The sequence below is a fragment of the Leucopleurus acutus genome (genome assembly GCF_964270905.1).
Source record: "Leucopleurus acutus genome assembly, chromosome: 7".
NCBI lineage: Eukaryota > Metazoa > Chordata > Mammalia > Artiodactyla > Delphinidae > Leucopleurus > Leucopleurus acutus.
In genome coordinates this window covers 36,460,400-36,479,920 of record NC_139150.1, presented here as the reverse complement: position 1 = coordinate 36,479,920, position 19,521 = coordinate 36,460,400, and the positions used below count along the sequence as shown (strand labels likewise).

The 19,521-nt window shown below is 42.7% G+C and overlaps 1 protein-coding gene across 3 annotated transcripts in view; it reads left to right on the top strand.

The window, feature by feature from the left end:
• The window catches only part of RECK (reversion inducing cysteine rich protein with kazal motifs), a 72,952-nt gene extending 55,536 nt beyond the window's left edge, over positions 1 to 17,416 (top strand). For all 3 annotated transcript variants that reach the window (XM_082843207.1, XM_082843206.1, XM_082843205.1), the window contains 8 exons: positions 668 to 856; positions 2,369 to 2,491; positions 4,503 to 4,674; positions 10,327 to 10,519; positions 11,780 to 11,990; positions 13,186 to 13,259; positions 14,326 to 14,481; positions 15,313 to 17,416. In XM_082843207.1, the coding sequence (XP_082699333.1) occupies positions 668 to 856; positions 2,369 to 2,491; positions 4,503 to 4,674; positions 10,327 to 10,519; positions 11,780 to 11,990; positions 13,186 to 13,259; positions 14,326 to 14,481; positions 15,313 to 15,534 (1,340 nt within the window). In that variant the 3' untranslated portion in view covers positions 15,535 to 17,416. The remainder of the gene's footprint in view (positions 1 to 667; positions 857 to 2,368; positions 2,492 to 4,502; positions 4,675 to 10,326; positions 10,520 to 11,779; positions 11,991 to 13,185; positions 13,260 to 14,325; positions 14,482 to 15,312) is intronic.
• The last annotated feature ends 2,105 nt before the right edge of the window (positions 17,417 to 19,521 follow it).

Genomic DNA, 19,521 nt, shown 5'->3' with positions numbered 1-19,521 from the left:
GGGTCCCTTTAGAATATAGTTGCTTTCTTTTATCTATTTCCCAATTGAAAATGTTTCTTTATCGTGTTAGAATCAACATTTTTAAACATGTGTGAAGTAAAAAGAAACAAAAGATTAAATAAGCATGATGTCTCAAAAGACCATGTATAATATTTGTGTAATGCTATAATATATCAGCTATAGCATCATAATAAATCTTGTTAAATTTGGAAACAAATGTGTTTTCCTTAAGTCCAATCAAGTATTCAACTTTTCTTTGAACTTAAGATGTACTTGTATTCCATCACTAAAAGTTTTCTGACCAAGATTATTCTAAAACTAGTCAGTCGCCATACTCCATTTTAAAAATATCTGTGATTTTAACATACATTTGATAAGCCTAAAGAAATAAAAAACTACATATCTGATAGCATTTTTGTACAGAACTATTGCTAACTTTGAGGTACATGTCCTTTAATCACCACCATCTCACAGAACATGGAATTTTTGTTTGAGAGGATATGTTTTTGGCCAGTGAACCAAAGCAGTTCCTTAGTTTAGTGAAAGTTCTATTACATAATCTTCAGTGGCCACACAGTACCTATAAGACTTGTGTGAAGTGTATCTAATGTCATAAAACAATATCAGAGAACAATACCAACTCTCTCAGCTAATTTTGTCTATACAGGTTGCAAATTGGGAGAAGCATCTGATTTTATTGTCCGTCAAGGGACACTGATCCAAGTGCCATCATCTGCAGGGGAAGTTGGTTGTTATAAAATTTGCTCATGTGGGCAAAGTGGACTCTTAGAAAACTGTATAGAGATGCACTGTATAGACCTTCAGAAGTCTTGTATTGTTGGAGGAAAAAGAAAAAGTGAGTCTTGAACTGTTTTTGTTTTTAACATGCGATTAGTTATATTAATTTTGTAGGGAGAACATTGGATGGGTTCTCACCAGAAAGTAAAGTCTACAAAGCAGATATTCCAGGGAAGTATTTTTCAACTATACAGAACATGAGGACTTCTAAGGAACCCTCTTAGAAGCCTCATCAAGAAGGGACTAATAGCTAATAATAACTAACACTTGAACTCTTAACTGTGTGCCAAGCACTATGCTAAGTCTTGGCCTGTGTTATCTCCTTAAATCCTCCCAGTTGCTCTTTGATACGGGTGCTATTGTAAAGAAGCTGATGGTAAGAGAGGTCACCCACCTAGTAAGTGACCAAAGCAGAATTCAGTCCCAGGCCTATTCGACTCCAAAGGCTTTGCCCTCCACAGGCAAGGACACAGGTCTGCCCCTCCCCACCCCTTCCTCAACAGTCTCTCTCCCCTCTGCCCCTTTCCCAGAAGTAAAACTCAGAGTTTGACGTCATGCAAAGCAAACTGGGGGATGGAAACTACACTGTTGATTCGTGGTTGCGAGAGAGCACATTAAAAGGTGCCCTGCTTTATCATCTTCTCTAAAAGTCTAAGAGTCTTGCTTTCTCACTGTTTCCTTAACCATCTTTTGCTTATAGCCCTAATAACTGTTCATATCAATATATAACCTCAAAAATTGTGAAAAAATACCACTTTTGAGAATGTGTTCCCCACTACACGTGCTCATTCTGCTACCCTTACCTCTATGTCCATCCCCCTACCCATCAACCAGAGTAGTTCAGCTTTCATATGCCTCTTGCTTTACTCTTCTGGGTGAGATTTTATTTTAAGAAGAGTACTCTTGGCTAAAAAGGGCTTGCAAATTTCTGCTTAGACCAGCAAGTCAGGTATTCATTGCTTAGTCCATATTCTAAAATGTAATGTATGTACCTTGAATCACAGAAAACATCTGAAGATAGACAAGTTCATTCCTTCCATAAGCTTTCACTGATTAAATGCCTATTCTCTACAAAAGAACATACTAGTGCCTTGTGGAGCTGAAACTGGGGTGAGGGATTGAGGTCATGCTTTGCATGCTAAGAAGGGAGAGAATTTGAGCCACAAAAAGGAGCAGACCAAATGTATGTACTTTAAGGAGCTAGTCATTTCTGCCAGGGCATCAGGAGAGTCTTCAACCCAAAGATGGCATCAGGACTGGTCCTGGAAAGATGAATAAAGTTCCAGAAGGAGGAAAGGAATGAGCACTTGAGGCAAAAGAGGTAGCCAGGAACATTCTCAGAGAATAAGGAGCAGTCTGGTGAGATGAGCACATTAGGGGTTTGGAGGGGTATGGTGGGAGGTAAATACAAAACTATAAGTATTACAAATTTAACTCCCTAGTTTGTGTACTCAGAAGTCGTCTTTCAAGAATTTCTATTTTAAAGCTCTTTAAACTATTACATTTTTTAATTTATGATTTATTTATAAATGCATTACATAGACCAACATTTTATTTCTCTTTCTCTCAGGTCATGGAACTTCCTTTAATATTGACTGCAATATCTGTTCTTGTTTTGCTGGTAATTTGGTGTGTTCTACCCGCCTGTGTCTCAGTGAGCACAGCTCAGAAGATGACCGTCGTACCTTCACAGGTAACCATGGTCACCCAGAAGCTGCCCTCATCCCTTTGTACTCATGTTCCCTTCAAGGCAGCTTCTCTGGTCTTGCCTTAACTGCAAATTTTCACAGTAAAATTAATACATAACCTGAGAGCAAGGTACTTTCCTCTCTGGATCTGTTGCCTCCTCTATAAATTGAAGGCATTAAACTAAGTGGTTTCTTAGGGTCCTTTTAGAGTTCCATGAATCAAAAAGAGCAGGGCCAGTGATTGGGATGGTTTTAGTTAAATGTAATTTTTCTACTTGCTAAAATACCTATTTATCCCTACCATTATGGTCTAAAGTGTCCATGTACTTTCTAAATTTGCTTCTGTTTTAATGTTTTTATTACCACCTTCTTTCTTGTCCTACCTTGTCTCACTGAATTCATATAGGTAGGGACCCCTATAAACAAAGCTATAGGTAGGAAAAATAAAGAGTGTTTCTCCCAATCTACTATATAAAATCTAGAAGTTAGATGTATCAAGTCTCGCTTGGGAGATTTCTGGAATGTTGAAGGGTGATAACAAAAGCAAGACAAAGACAAAGGTGGTAAACGCCTTACATAGATTCCTTCCATTCATATCTCCTTAGGGATGGGGAAAAACAGGAAAGTAACTCAGGAAATTATTGTAATTTTGAAACTTAAGAATTTTTGTGAACAATCGGTCAAGAATACGACTTTCTTGACTTTCCTTTGCTTTATGCTGCTGGTATTATGCTCACACCAGCTGCAATAAGTGAAAAACCTAGCTCGATGGGATGCTCTTTTCTTGAGAAGAAGCTACGGTTGTCAACAGCAACAGCACAGTGGCTGGCATCTGCTGGTATCTGCTTTTTCCCAAATCTGAAATACCTTTGATTCTGGGTGAAGAGGAACCAGGTAGCTGCCCTTAATCCATTTCTTGCTGCTGCACCAGCAGCTTGATTCTCCTTCCATGGAGTTGGTATTACACATGGAGTGGGGTAGGAAGAGAATAGAATAGGGTTTTACCAACCTTGTATCTCCAGCCCATTGGAAATAAAAAGGAGATCAGAAATAAGAAGTGAACGGCAGACTGATGAGGAAGTAGAGGGAGGACTAGCTCCACCCCATCCTCTATCCACCCTAATGAGTACCAGCCTTTGCTGCTTTATTCTTCTGTTGTTGTTGTCCTTTATTTTTATCCTTTGTCTGCTTGGTCTGATGAGGACAATTCATTCTGCTTAGAGAAACAGTTAAAATGATGTGGGGATGAAAAATGAACTAAGGACGTAGACGGAAGACTTTTATTTATTTACTTACATCTAAGTGTTTTGGGAAGTTGAACTTTACAACTAGCAGAATGCTTCTTCCCTGTAGTGTGTAGCCCCTCGTGTCCTGGGATAAATTACATTAATGACTATTTAGCTAGCAGACTCTAAGGAGATTTTACTGGCCACAAAGTATACCACATTCTGGGGGACTCAGAGAGTGCCCCAGTCCACACAGGACTCAGAAGGAGATGTTCATGAAAATTCTTAAGTCTCAAGTTACAATAATTTCCCAAGTTACTACCTTCTTGTTCTTCCCCCTCCCTAAGGAGATGGAAGGAACCTATGTGAGGCATTTACAACCTTCATTATTTGTCTTGGTTTTGATATTATCCTTTAACATTCTAGAAATCCCCTAAGCCAGAATCAAACATCTAAATTTCAGATTTTATATACCAGATTGGGAGAAACATTCTTTACTTTTCCTACGCATAGCTCTGTTCGTCTCTACCCCTGGAATCAAGATCCGGAGGCCCTCAATTAGCTGGCAATAAATGGAACAACAGAAAGCCGTTATGCAGACAAATGGCTTTTCAGAACCTTGCCACCTTTAAAAACTGTCAGAGATTGGAAGGATTTTTTTTCTGACTTATTAAAATTGTATTTTAACATGAGACCTCTGCGTGCTTGTTAGTGGTTTGCCTTAATTAGGAAACATGAGGGGAAGGGGACCGTACAAATGCACCTTGTTGAGGCACTCTCCTCCCTTCAGGTCTGCCCTGTAACTGTGCAGATCAGTTTGTCCCTGTGTGTGGGCAGAATGGACGCACTTACCCCAGTGCCTGCATTGCTCGCTGTATGGGCCTCCAAGACCATCAGTTTGAGTTTGGATCATGCATCTCAAAGGATCCATGTACTCCTAACCCCTGCCCAAAAAACCAAAGGTAAGTCAAATGCCTCCTTATCTTTTTCAACTGAAGGTCACCACTTACTCTATACCAGACAGTGAAAATACAAAGATGAATTAAGGTGGTCTCTGCCCTGAAAAGTTGGAGTCTAGAGGGAAAGATCCAGGTAAAGTTGCTTGGTAACATGCTTTGATTGGGGGCCCAGAAGTTGAGCAGTTTACACAGCCTGGGGGAACCTGGGAAAGCCTCTAGAGCATGTGACAGTCGGCTGGAAAAACGAGGAGGAGACTGACAGCAAGGTTTACGGTGGAGGAAAGGTGGTGCTGGTGAAGGCAGAGAGAGTAACAGGAGCAAAGATCTTGGCTGCTGGAAACGAGGAGAGAGCGTGGTGTATGCCGGGAGCTAGAGCAGTTTTATAAGACTGGAACAAAGTGTGAGGCAAGGAGAGGTGGCAGTTGAGACAAGAGAAGTAGATGCATTCTTGTTACTAGCTACTTATGCCTGATGGCAATAGGAAACATTCTACTTAAAACCTACCTCCATTGTAGGGATGGGACATGAGAAATCTCTGGAAGTGTAACTTCAGTATTTTATGAAGTTGTTTAGGGGCTCCTTTCTCTGCATTTTCCTCAGGAGCTCAGAGTGCAGTTGACCTTGCCTTAATGATGGATTTCTGCCTGTGGTGGCTGCAGGATGAGGGTCCTGATGATTCACTTAGGTTTCAAGCTTCTAGAACTGGAGTTTTCACTGACTACCGCAGAGAGCTGAGCAGGACATGTCCCAGTGCCACAGTCCTTGCCTTATGAAGGTTTTGTGGAGAACAAGCAACTGCTTCTCCATCCTGAAAATCCTGGTGCAGCATGAAGGGAAGGAAAGATCTTCTCGTGTGTTAAATTTATTTTAACAAGTTTAAATTCTCTTTTAGCAAAGAGAGTTGGTCACCCATCTAGCAAAGTTTACATCATGAAAACTAAGCCCAGAGAGTTGCTATAGAAAGAAGACAGGGTGCTATACATAAAGAAACATGATAAAAAAATAAGTCAAAAGGATAATATAGTTGTGTTAGGAGGTAGAATTGAGGGTTGTTTTGGTATTTGTTTGTTTCCCTCTATTTGCTAACCTTTCTGAATAAGGTTGGCTTGCTTTTATAATAAAACAATAAAATCTCAAAGTGGAAAGGGCTGGCTGGGTATAATACAAAATCAATATAAAAGAAAAGTTTGAAAAATGCAGCTACATGAAAATGAAAATTTTCTGCATGGTAACAAACAAATGACAAACTGAGAAGAATCTCAGAGAAAGGGCTGATGTCCTTACAATATAAAGAACCCCTACCAATCAATATGAAAAAGATGAACAACCTAGTATAAAAATGGGCAAAGATCAATAACCAATAGAAAATGGACCAGGAATGTAAACATAGGAGAAGAAGTACAGACGGTTCTTAAACACTTGAAAAGACGCTTATATTAGCTGGCGGGGAGTAACTCTAGCTACTGTATACAAAATATCAGTGCTTTAACATAGTAGAAGTTCAAATACAGTCCATTTGGGTGTTCAGCAGGTGGCTTTCTACATGTGATTCAGAGACTTAGGATCCTTCCATCTAGCAGCTCTGCTCCTACAGCCTCTAGTCCTCCTCTGTCCAGCAGACAAGAGAAGGGAGATGATGGAGGTTGCTCTTGAGAAGCTTTTATAGGCCAGGTTAAAAATTCATCTCTACTTCCAGCCACACTCCATTGTCTAGAACTTAGTCATTTGGCCAGAACTACTGCCAGGGAGGCTGGGAAATGTAGTCTAGATGTATGCCCAGGAAGAAAATTAAATGAATTTGATGAATGATCATCTAGCCAATCTACCACAATGCTTAACCTTTCTCATATTAAGAGAAATGTAAATTAAAGTAGAACTACAATTGTGTACCATTTTCTGTCTACCAGATTGGTAAAGGTAAAAAGTTTGATAACAAAATGTAGGGAAGTAGGCACTCCCATACAAGAGGATTTTGGGGTGAAGATTGGTACATCCTCTTTGGAGGGCAATTTGTCCAAGGCTACCAAAATTTTAAATGCACATACTTTTTGAGTCAACATATATAAATGCTTATTCTTACATAAAATATCTCTGGAAGAATAAATAAAAATTGATAATAATGGTTGCCTCTGGGGAAAGGAATTAGGTGGCTGGGACACAAGGAGTAGGAAGGAGATTTACTTTTCACTGTATATGATTTTGTGTCTTTTCACTTTCTACATGGGCTTGTATTATCTGTTCAAAAACTAATTGTTTAAAAAACAAAAAGTTGAGAATAAATAAAGTTATAGTCATTCATCAAGTATCTACTGATATACCAGGCATCTTTCTAAACACTAGGACACAATAGTAAGCAAGACAAAGTCCCTGCCCTGATCGTGTTTATTTTAATTTACCCCCCGGAGTCTCAGCCTTTCCTATTGATCCTCTTATTTCTGTATGTTCATATTGGTAATGTTTTTCCTTCCAAAATTACCAAATTTCTCCTGATATTCTTTGTTCTCATTCCTTCAATGTTAATAGATAGTGAAGTTCTAAATGTTCTTCTTTTTCATTATTTCTCTTCAAATGTCTTAAATTTCTGTAAAATTATTACTACATGCATTCTAATTTCTTTCTTCTAGTTTTATTGAGAGAGAATTGACATATAGCACTATATAAGTCTAAGGTGTATAGCACAATTATTTGACTTACATGCATCATGAAATGATTACCACAATACGTTTAGTGAATATTCATCATCTTATATAGATACAAAATTAAAGAAATAGAAAAAATTTTTTTTCCTTGTGCTAAGAACTCTCAAGATTTATTCTGTTAACTTTCATATATAGCATTCAGCAGTGTTAATTACATTTATCATGTTGTACATTACATCTCTATATTATAACTAGAAGTTTGTATCTTTTAACTACCTTCATCTAATTCTCCCTCGCCTCACCCTTTGCCTCTGGTAACCACAAATCTGATCTTTTTCTATGAGTTTGTTTGTTAGTTTTGAAGTATAATTGACCTACAACTCTGTGTTAGTTCCTGGTATACAACATAGTGACTCAGTATTTCTATACATTTTGAAATAATAGTTTAGTTACTGTCTTTCATCATACAAGGATATTGTTGTACGTAGTTATCAACTATATGCCCCATACTGTACATTTAATACCTGTGATTCCTTTCTTGTGCAACTGGAAGTTTGTACCTCCTAATCTCCCACACCAATTTCTCTCCTCTCCCCACTCTCCTCCCTCTGGCAACCACCCGTTGGTTCTCTGTATCTATGACTCTGTTTCTTTCATTATGTTTGTTCATTTGTTTTGTTTTTTAGGTTCCACATATAAGTGAAATCATACAGTATTTGTCTTTCTCTGTCTGACTTATTTCACTTAGCATAATACCCTCTAGGTCCATCCGTGTTGTCACAAGATTTCATTCTTTTTTATGACTGAGTAATATTCCTGTGTGTGTTTTTGTGTGTGTGTGTGTGAGCACTCGCACACACACGAAGTTTCCCTTTCTCTACATCCTCACCAAGACTTATTTGTTGTCTTTTGGATAATAGCCATTCTGACAGGTGTGAGATGATATTTCATTGTGATTTGACTTGAATTTCCCTGATGATTAGTGATGTTGAGCATCTTTTCATGTGCCTGTTGGCCATCTTTATGTCTTCTTGGGAAAATGTCTATTCAGATCCTTGGCCCATTTTTTGATTGGGTGTTTGTTTTTTTTGACGTTGAGTTGTATGAGTTCTTTGTATATTTAGGATATTAACCCCTTATCAGATATATCGTTTGCAAATATCTTCTCCCATTCAGTAGGCGGCCTTTTGATTTTGTTGATGGTTTTCTCTGCTGTGCAAGAGCTTTTTAGTTTGATGTAGTCACATTTGTTTATTTTTGCTTTTGTTTCCCTTGCCTGAGGAGACATATCTAAAAAATATTACTAAGACTAATATCTAAGAGCATACTGCCTTTGTTTTCTTCTAGAAGTTTTATGGTTTCAGGTTTTACATTTAAGTCTTCAATCCATTTTGAATTTATTTTTGTGTATGGTGTGAGAAAGTAGTCCAATTTGATTCTTTTACATGTAGTTGTCCAGTTTTCCCAACACCATTTATTAAAGAGGCTGTCTTTTCCCCGTTGTGTATTCTTGCCTCCTTTTTCATAGATTAATTGCCCACATAAGAATGGGTTTCTTCCTGGACTTTCTATTCTGTTCCATTGATCTATGTGTCTGTTTCTGTGCACTACCATACTGTTTTGATGACTGTGTAATATAGTTTGAAATCAGGGAGAGTGATACCTCCAGCTATGTTCTTCTTTCTCAAGATTGTTTTGGCTATTCAGGGTCTTTTGTGTTTCCTTACAAATTTTAGAATTATTTGTTCTAGTTCCATGAAAAATGCTATTGGTATTGTTATAGGGATTGCATTGAATCTGTAGATTGCCTTGAGTAACATGGCCATTTTAACAATATTAGTTTTTCTAATCCATGAGCATGGCATATCTTTCCATCTTTATGTGTCGTCTTCAGTTTATTTCATCAGTGTCTTATAGTTTTCCAAGTACAGGTCTTTTACTTCCTTAGTTAAATTTATTCCTAAATATTTTATTCTTTTTGATGTGATTGTAAATGGGATTATTTTTTTAATTTCTCTTTACGTGCATCCTAATTTTAAATCCCATCAGAAGAGGCAACTACATTAGTAGTAGTGATGGTGGTGGTGGTGATTTCAGTGCAGGAAGCTTATCTCTGAAAAGAATAGAAGCAATTTCCTTTGAAATTATATGATGCTAATACATGCTTCTCCTTTTACTTTATAGACTAATATTTGTGTATCTTATTATTTCAAATACCCAGTAAAAGCTAAACATTTTAGTAGGTCTTATCTTGTTATAGAAAATTATAAATACCCTTTATAGAAATGAGGGAGGCAAAAAGAGTCTAAAGAAGAAAAGAACCATCCTCCCTAACCCCTCTGAAGAAGTTCAGGGATTGAGAATGGAGCAAGGTTCAGGTATTACTAGGAAAACCCAGTTTCAGGGGGTGGCATTCTCTCAGTGATTCACTACCAGCCAGCATCAGGTCCTCAGCCTTGTAAGCACAGAAACCTGAAATTTTCAGCACATACTGTGAAGCCTTCTCTTAAGATAGACTCATATTAGCCAAGCTGATAATTAAGCCTCTGAAAAAGCTCCATTTATTATTAACGAGAAGGCCTCCAGCATTGGGCCCCAGCCCATTTGATGGCTTCATATGATGCCTCTTCCACCCCAAGCATACTTTACTCCTGCTCTCGGGGTCCCCTGCCCTCTCCCCCAGCACCACAGGGTTTCAGGCATCACACCTTTGCTCTGCTGCTCCCTCAGCCTGGCAGGCCTTCATCCTCCTGGTTCTACCTCCTCCCGGTGCTTTCTCCAGGCTCCCCAGTCAGAATGACTCATTCCCACGATCACTTGGTGTGTGATTTTCTACCTGATAGCCTGCTTTACATGCACGCTCGACTCCCCACTCTCCATAAGCTCTTGGGCACAGGGACTGTTTCTGATTGCTCTCTTACTTTCTCCTCAGCCTCCTGTGCCCCGTCAGTGCTTTGCCGGCCCCACCATGGTCCCTTACGACACTGGCTCATGGTGCTGCGTTTGTGTTTTTCAGATGCATACCCAAACCACAAGTCTGCCTGACAACTTTTGATAAATTTGGATGTAGCCAATATGAGTGTTTGCCAAGACAGCTCACCTGTGACCAGGTCCGAGATCCTGTTTGTGATACAAACCACATGGAGCACAGCAATCTCTGCACTTTGTACCAGAGGGGGAAGAGCCTCTTATACAAAGGCCCGTGCCAGGTACCACTGTTTACCTGACAAACCCAAGTACACTGAGCATGAAATCAGCTTATGATCTTTTACACATGAATCAGCAGTGAGACCCCTTCAGGGTCTGCTGTGGATCCCGTCAAGTCTAGAGCACTCAGTCCTCCACCAAAAATGAGCCATCCCGAGGCTGGCTTTTCCTCCTAACACTGGAGGGCCCCCTTGCTCATGTGTGAACCTTTGCACATCTAGTGTACAGAGCAAGAAGAGGGAGGCTTCTTGCCGCCAACCATTAGGAAAAGAATTTAAAGTCTCACACCCCTGGCATTGGTCAGCAGCATCTTCACTTCCCCTAGTTCTGCGGGCCCTCATTAGAAAACAGCCCAGGAAGGATGCGAGGTAGAACAACGAAGAAAAGAGCTCTCTCCCCACTCTTCCCACTGAAGTCCCACCTGAGGTATGAAAAGTGACTGAAAATTTCTCTGAAACTTAATGTTGTCTTACATCAGTTTATCTTTCAGTCTTTGAGGGTCCTGAAATCTGTATTCATGTTAAAAATAACCCCAAGGACAACCCCACTGAGGCCTCCCACAGTACCACTGATCTATGGGCTGGGCCCTCTGCCTGGGGGAAGCCCAGCCTTGGGCCAGCACCCCCTGCCCACAGCTGGCTGACACCAGACATGCTGGCTGCTCATTTCCTGGTCTTCATGGTCGGAAAATCCCTTCAGGTCATCCCCCTGGGCTTGTTTCCCCTCAGAGATCATGTTCCAACTGCACTGATACCTTTACTCTGAATTCCCAGTCTTCTCTTCCTGTTGTTCCCTGTTCCTGGCTTCAAGTTTTCGCTTCCATGTTCCTGACCTACCTCATGGAGCCAGTCTGTCTGCTCTCCTGATCTCTCCACTCTTCCCTCTCCTTATCCCGTACCCAGCGTGAAATGATAAGGCCTCTGAATTTGCATGAAGATTGGTCTTGTTTTCTTCTAACAGGTTCTTCTGGAATAACGGAAGTCTGGAGGGAGGGAGGATTTTTATCTCATATCAGTTCACAGAGAATGAGTACCCAAGTCCCAGAGAGGCTGAGAAAAGTAATCTCTTCAATTCATCTTGGGACAGCCCTATTGCCCCCAGCCCCACCCCATGTTTAGCAACCTCAGGAGCTTACTTCAGAGGGTCCAAGAATTTATACTGTCTTTCTTCCTTCCTGAAAATAGGGAGACCTACTCTGCACTCTTGGTTAGGAAAAGTGCACCACAGAGGTTTACAGGCTAACTGTGCTTTCTTGCCCTCAGCCCTTCTGCAGAGCCCCAGAGCCCATCTGCGGGCACAACGGGGAGACCTACAGTAGCGTGTGTGCTGCCTACTCGGACCGGGTGGCGGTCGATTACTATGGGCCCTGCCAGGCTGTCGGGGTCCTCTCTGAGCACAGTTCTGTCACTGAGTGTGCTGCTGTGAAGTGTCCTTCGCTCTCAGCGACCGAATGCAAACCCATCATCCCACCCGGTAGGCTGGCAGTATTTGGGGTGGGGCAGGGGTGGAAGTGGGAGGATTTGCGTATCTGTCTCCAGAGAGTGAGTCACTGAGAAGAGAGATGACTAGTGTGTTTAAACTTTTCAGAAAGTCTTGACTCCAGCTGATGCTGATTAGATGCATTACTCTGGGCCAACCTTAAAAAGCTGTGGATCTGCCTTAGACATCATCTGGTCTGGTGATTTTAAAACAATGTGGAAAACTTTTTTCAATCCTGCCTTAAACACCAATAGATAAACAGCAATATTTAATTGCTAGAATTATGGTCATTAGTTCAAATGCATAGTGTTTGCATATTATAAAGTTAATGAATAAGGAATTGGTTACTAATGAATGAATAATTGAAGTAGTTTTGATGAACACAAACATTTGAAATTGAGAAAAACAGAAGATGGTTGTTGTCTTAGATTGGCCTTAGCATCTAATTTAATTGTTTTGGTTGCATAGAATCAAGAAAGTCTTGTTTCGTACAGGCTATTATAAGTGGTGACAGTTTTCAAACAGCTTACCTTACAGTCTCATACTCTTCGGTTAAACAGAGGTGTCAGAAGAGACTTTATCCCAAGTCTGCACAGAACAGATTAACCTGGAGTCTAACAAGTTCATTCCTCTGTCCATGAACTCAGCAAATGTTTCTTGAGCTTCCACTATGTCCTAAACGCCTTCTAGGCACTGGGGACACAGCAGTGAGCAGAACAAAGCCTCTTTCCTCCTGGAGGCCACGGTCTGACATTTTATTATGGTCTAACAGTTTAAAATAATTTTTAAAATTAAATTTGAATTAAACACTCATGGAATCCCTGAAACACTTGCTCCTGTGTTTCGCAGACAGGAAACACTTGCCCGGGATCACGCAGTGAGTTCTGAGCAGGGCAGGGTCTAGGCCCTGCCTGTCTTGAAAGGCCAGCTCTCCCTGTGCTGTATTAAACCACAGCTGCCCCACCTGAGAAGTAGCACAGGAGGAAAGCAGGGATGGAGGAAGGATTTCGGTAAATGTATAGAGTATAAGACTCCAGGTTGGTCAGGGAACATATCTAAAAGTGCAGTCATCAGGAAGGACTGCTGTGACTTTCCCAGCACAAAATGAAGGGCTGGTCATTTCACCAACTATTATGAATTCTCTTTGTTTCTAATTCTGAACACACATAAAATGGTTTCTGTTATACAGGTGCTTGTTGCCCGTTATGTGCTGGGATGTTAAGAGTTTTGTTTGACAAAGAAAAACTGGATACTATTGCTAAGGTAGGTTGCTTTATGTGCTATGTACTGTTGAAACCTTATCGATAAACCTGTCAGTAGTCCTACAGACAGAATGAGTCATGTCATTTATAGATGAAGAAACTAATTTGCACAGGAGCAACTTGCCCAAGGCCGTATAGTAGCTCACAACCAGGAGAACTGGGGTTTGAACTCAAGGTGTCTGGCTCCGTCCTGTGCTCCTTCCCTCTACAGCCTGGCTGTGTGGTGACCTTGCTCTGCAATCCATCAGCCCGGCCCTTTCTCAGAAAAGGTCCCCTGCCGGCAAAGTCGAGGCAGATGAGGCAGCCAGGGACTGGTCACGCCCAGATGGTCTCAAGGTTGCCAGCCCTCACATGGTCCCCATGCCTCCGGGGGCTGCGTCCAGAACCGGCCACATTCCTCTGATGGTTTTGCCTCTTTCCCTTTGCTGTATCATCACTTTTTCTGCTTGCTGTTTTAGAGACTCGTCTCTAGAAATGTAGCAGCCAACACCTGCCACTACCTAGAAAATTATGTCCATTTCTATGAAAACACCTGTATTTTTACAGGAAGGCTTTAATTATTTTCCTGTGGCATCCAACTCAGAACTGTCCCTTAAAAAAGTGCTCCTGGGGCTTCCCTGGTGGCGCAGTGATTGAGAGTCCGCTTGCCGATGCAGGGGACACGGGTTCGTGCCCCGGTCCGGGAAGATCCCACATGCCGCGGAGCGGCTGGGCCCGTGAGCCATGGCCGCTGAGCCTGTGCGTCCGGAGCCTGTGCCCCGCAGTGGGAGAGGCCACAACAGTGAGAGGCCCGCGTACCGGGAAAAAAAAAAAAAAAAAAAAAGCTCCTCGTGAGAGTGTTTATTTCAGCCAGAAAACTCAGCAGTCAGAAAACAAAAACAACAAACCCGTTGGAATGGGCTCTGTGGATATTTTAGAATTCAGCCAGCAAGGCCCTGTTGGGGCCCCGCACTTAGGGGTTCCTTGGTTAAAAGAGCCTCTGTGGCTTAGGCAAGATGGCAAGGCAGCTTAGGCAGTAATGAGGAATTCTTCTTTTTTTCAGGTAATGAACTTTTTTCTCTCTCTAGGTGGCAAACAAAAAGCCAATAACCGTTCTGGAAATACTTCAGAAGATCCGCATGCATGTGTCTGTCCCACAGTGTGACGTATTTGGATACTTCAGCATCGAATCAGAAATTGTGATCCTGATCATTCCTGTGGATCATTATCCAAAAGCTTTGCAGGTGGGGTTCAGCACATGTTGTGCAAGCATCCTGTTACTTTCAAGTATGGAGGACTTGGGAGGGGGTGAGGGCAGGAGGAAGGAAAGCATGGCAGTCTCTGAGGGGCGGAGCTGCACTAGGTTAGCAGTGGCCAACAGAACGCAAAGGAGTGGCAGAGGGCAGAGGTTGAGATGCTGTGACTCAGAGCGTGCAGAGATGGAAGGCATCTGCTCATCATCCAGACGAGGAGGCGGCTGAGGCCCAGGGAAGGCAGGGACTGACACAGGTCACGCAGTAACAAAGCCAGGACCGACTCCTGTCTCCCGAGGGCTGTGCCCCCACTGGGGAGGAGGAGCCCACCAGCGCTGGTCTTATGGGCCAGCTCACAATCTAGAGGTGAACTTCACTCAGGAGGCCCAAGTTTCAGTGTCAACATAGTGAGGGCTCCAGTGAAGGGGGTGAATACAGCCGTTTATAAACTGCCACAGTTAGGAAGCTCATTAAGTCTAATTGCTTTCCTCCTGATGTGTCGGTGGGCATTGAAAGGCCACTCCCTGTGACTATGTTTAAGCTTGAAAAGATAACTTCTAAGCATGGAGAAGGGGTGAACAGGATTGTGGGAAAAGAAAGGGCAGTGGCAGTGTGGGTCATGGCTTTTTTCATTTGATTTCCATTGATGCAGTTATTTTTTGTGTAATAAATTGAGACTATTAAAATGTTACTTTGGCTAAGAAAAGAAGGACAAAGAGAAAGCGTATTCCTGGTGTTAGGATATTTGTGGAATTTGTCTGACTTGACCTTTTCATGGATTCTGTGATTTTATATTAAAAGAATCTGATTATCCTCTCCCAGATTGAGGCTTGCAATAAGGAAGCAGAGAAGATCGAATCCCTTATCAACTCCGACAGCCCTACCCTGGCGGCCCACGTCCCTCTGTCCGCCCTCATCATTTCTCAGGTGCAGGTCTCCAGCAGTGTGCTTTCGGCCGCTGCCAGGGCCCAGCCTCCCTGCCACTCCCACCTCTTCCTCCTCATCCTGGGTCTCGCCTTGCACAGGGTCTGGACACACAACTGACTGCCCATGAAAAGTGCAAAATATTCCTCGATCTAATCTTTCTACTTTGGAAAAGACGTACAGGACTGCTGGTTTATAGTTGAATAGTGGCCAAGTCAAAGCACTTGTCACCTCTAACCTCTATGCACCACACAGTATTTTCTTAATCACCAGTGTTAGTAAGGGTTTTGTTTTGTTTCTACAAATGTTACAATACGTTCTTCCAAATACTGATGAAAAGAGGATGTCTCCTTCTGGTGGATCACTGCCTTACAATTTACATTTTGCTCATTAGATGGGTCCCCCACTCTAAAACAAATTCTATATCATTGGTAAATGAGATGATCACATTGTAGAAATATAACTCACTTTACTGTGGGCTTCGTATCACAAAAACTTCATTTCCAAGTTCTTTTTAGTATTAAAGTGCCCCTAGAGTGTGTGTTTGTTTACAGATATTCCCTACTCTGTCTAGAAGTGAGGGGTCAGAGCAAAGAGCCACTGCTATTAGAGTATGAAATAAAGATAAGGCATCTTTGGAATTATCATATAAATCATCAGGCAAATTTAATTTACAGAAATCTAATTCAGGAATCCATTTAATGTGGTAAGCAGAAGCAAGCTAAGTAAATGGCACTCATAATATATTGTAAGTGACAGTCTCAGTGGTTCCTAGTGTGTGTCTGTGACTTTTGTGAAAGGGAGAAGTTATATCCCATCAAAGCGACTTGTATTATGCATTTTTATATTAACCAGATGTATATTCTTTGGTATCATCCAAGTTAAATTTAGAGTTTTTAAAGATCGACCTTTAAACCAATTGCTGCTACTTATGTAATTGCCAAAAAGTGAAATAATTAGTAGTTCGTGTAAATAATACATGATTTTTCTATTTTATTATGAAGAAGGTGAATAGCCATATTTGTAAAATGACAATCATGTGTGTTAACCCAGTACTTTCCGTTCATGAAGACACATTTGCTTTTTGTGATATGCACAGTGTAGATAAGTGTTCTGTTTGACTTTCTTTTTTGATATAGAATTATAAAGAATTGTGGTTTATATATTTAAAAGTGTCAATCTAAGTTTGAAAATGTTTGCATGTTGTCTAAGAAATTGAATACTTTGAATGTGTTTCACAGTTTGAAATAAGCTATTCAGTGTAATACTTCTTGTTTATATGCACCTAAGCTTAGATTTTACATGAAGTGTTTTTATCAGTGTTATATGTACCTTCTGAAAAATATAAGGATATGCATATTATACCAAAATGTTGTTTAAAAGTGGGCACTTAGGGCTTCCCTGGTGGCGCAGTGGTTGAGAGTCCGCCTGCCGATGCAGGGGACACGGGTTTGTGCCCCGGTCCGGGAAGATCCCACATGCCGCGGAGCGGCTGGGCCCGTGAGCCATGGCCACTGAGCCTGCGCGTCCGGAGGCTGTGCTCCGCAATGGGAGAGGCCACAATAGTGAGAGGCCCGCGTACCGCAAAAAAAAAAAAAAAAGAAAAGAAAGAAAGAAAAAAAGTGGGCACTTAAAGCTTTCAAAATTTCTCAGTGGTGATGTAGCATGTTTGTTGCAATTGCTTTTTCTATATAAATGTCTTCAATGCAATATACTGGAAAGCTTTTCTATTTTAATAAAATAATTTTATATGATTATGTATATTTCCAAGCAATGTGCACATTTTAAATGAAACCACTGATCACTCTTGGGCAAGCTATGTCCTTTGCTTTGGAATAAGAAGTTATGGGAGTGTTATTACTTCAAACCTGGGAAAGTGGAGCAGATGGAACAGAGCTGGTCAGAGCAGACCCAGGCACGACCAGAGGCCAGGCTGTGGCAGAAAGTCAAGTACAAAGACCCCAGCTTTAGGTCTTCAGGGCAGAGAGAGCTTCAGGCCCTCCAAGACCAGGAACAGACTAGGGAGTTCTGCTCCCCACTGCCTCGGCCCAATATTCCAGCCCCAGGATATGTCCTGGGAAAAAGGGAACTGGTCAGCAGGCCCGAAAGGTTCTGTCAGTCAGCAGAGGCTAAAGCCCCAAACCTCCATCTTGCTCCCATCACATGTCTGCTGTGGGTCAGTTGCGCTTCTTCTCTATACTGTCTTCGCTTCTGGACCCACCCAGTGTCCTCACAAAGAGAAGAAGGAGACGAAGAAAACCACAACTGGCCCTTAGGTCTCTGCTCAGAAGTGACACTGTCGTTTCTGCCTACGTCTTACCAGCCCAAGCAAGTCACTCCCGAGTTCAAAAGGTAGGGATTTGTCGTCTTCTGGTGTGTGTGTGTGTGTGTGTTGGCAGGAGGCAGTAGGGAAGGAGCTGGGGGTGGGACCATGAGTATTTTGAACAATTATACAGTATACTGCAGAGGCCCTTTCTCATCAGGATAGGACAATAGCCAGGACTGACTAAATTTCTTATTATAAAAGCAGTAGAGGGGCTTCCCTGGTGGCACAGTGGTTGAGAGTCTGCCTGCCGATGCAGGGGACACGGGTTCCTGCCCTGGTCTGGGAGGATGCCGCGTGCTGCGGAGCGGCTGGACCCGTGAGCCATGGCCGCTGAGCCTGGGCGTCCGGAGCCTGTGCTCCGCAACGGGAGAGGCCACAACAGTGAGAGGCCCGCGTACTGCAACAACAACAATAAAAAAAGCAGTAGAATGAGAGAGGTGCTTGGGTTTGGGGGAGAGGGAATATCAAGGGAGGAAAAGATCTAAAGGTTGGTCCTGCCCTGAGGACACAATCACACAATTATGAGAACTCTGACGATAGATAGTCACTGGCCAAACAAGCCCAGTGCTGGTCAATTCAGGCGATGGTGCTCCTCACTGGCCAGTGGCTGTGGTGATCACAGCCAGGCTGCCTCATGGACAGGGTGTCAGTGGCTTCCTGGCCTTGAAGCAGGACAGAGCCCCTGCTGGTTTGCTCTGCCCAAGTGTGTCAGGCAGGCTAGCAGAGACCCTGTGGGAGTCAGAGGGGCTGTGGGAGAGAGAGAAATGAGGCCCATGTGCCCCTGTAATTCTGCCAGGGCTTAGTAGCGGGGTGGGGGCCTGGAAGTCCAGGAGAAAATGGTTCTGCAGGATGGGGACAGTTTAGCAGGTGAGGTAACTGCATGAAAAGGGGACTCCAGAGAAAGATTCAGAGCCTCCTATGGCCATGGGTGATGAGGCCAAGTCTCTAGGAAACAGATGAGATGGCCCCCTATCCAGTCTACAGGAAGTAACTGGACAGGAATGGACCCTAGGAGAGTCATAGGCCTGGCCTGGGTCACATGCTCACCTCTGTGGCAGAGAAGGAAAATCAGGAGAGCTTCAGCCCCACCTAAACCAGATGGAATGGATTTCTCACAGGAAACAGCTCAGTTCCTAGAAGAAACCTTCTGCTAGATGTGTCCTCTGGGGTGTGTGCATCTCTCACAGGCCGTTAGCCCCCAAACCAATCCAGCCTGGGAGCACACAGCTATGCCTCGCCCTCGGGCCGGGCACACACCTGGAGCTGTCAAACTGTCAGCCACCAGAGCCCAGGAACAACCAACAGGGTCCCTGTGAGACTGACCTATTGAAAAAGGGAATTATCCAAAGTGATTGATAATAAAGTAATTGTTATCCACAGAGCAAAAGTGCCAACAAAAAGGAGAGAGTGATGAGTGCAGAAATTTTAAATCAGTACAGAAAAGAAGCAAGCCGACTTGGGGAAGATTCTGCTTGCCTCCTGGGTGCCTCGCTCCAGAGCAAGCTCTATCAGGGAGCTTCCCAAGGGCTCCAGGACCCGGGACCCGGGCTTAGGACTTGATTGTCGCTGGATGACACTAAACTGTGAGTCCCTCCTAAGTCATTTTTCTGTAAACCAGGGACGGCCAATGCATGTCATTCATGCCACCAAATCGTCATTTGAGGGCTCCGTCATGGTCTCCTGGTGGTTGTCTCCGCTCCAAGCCGAGCTTCAAGCACAGCGTTCTGAGCGAGGAAAAAAGGGGATGAGAGTCGTGGTGCCTTCTTTTCCTGCCAGCGCCT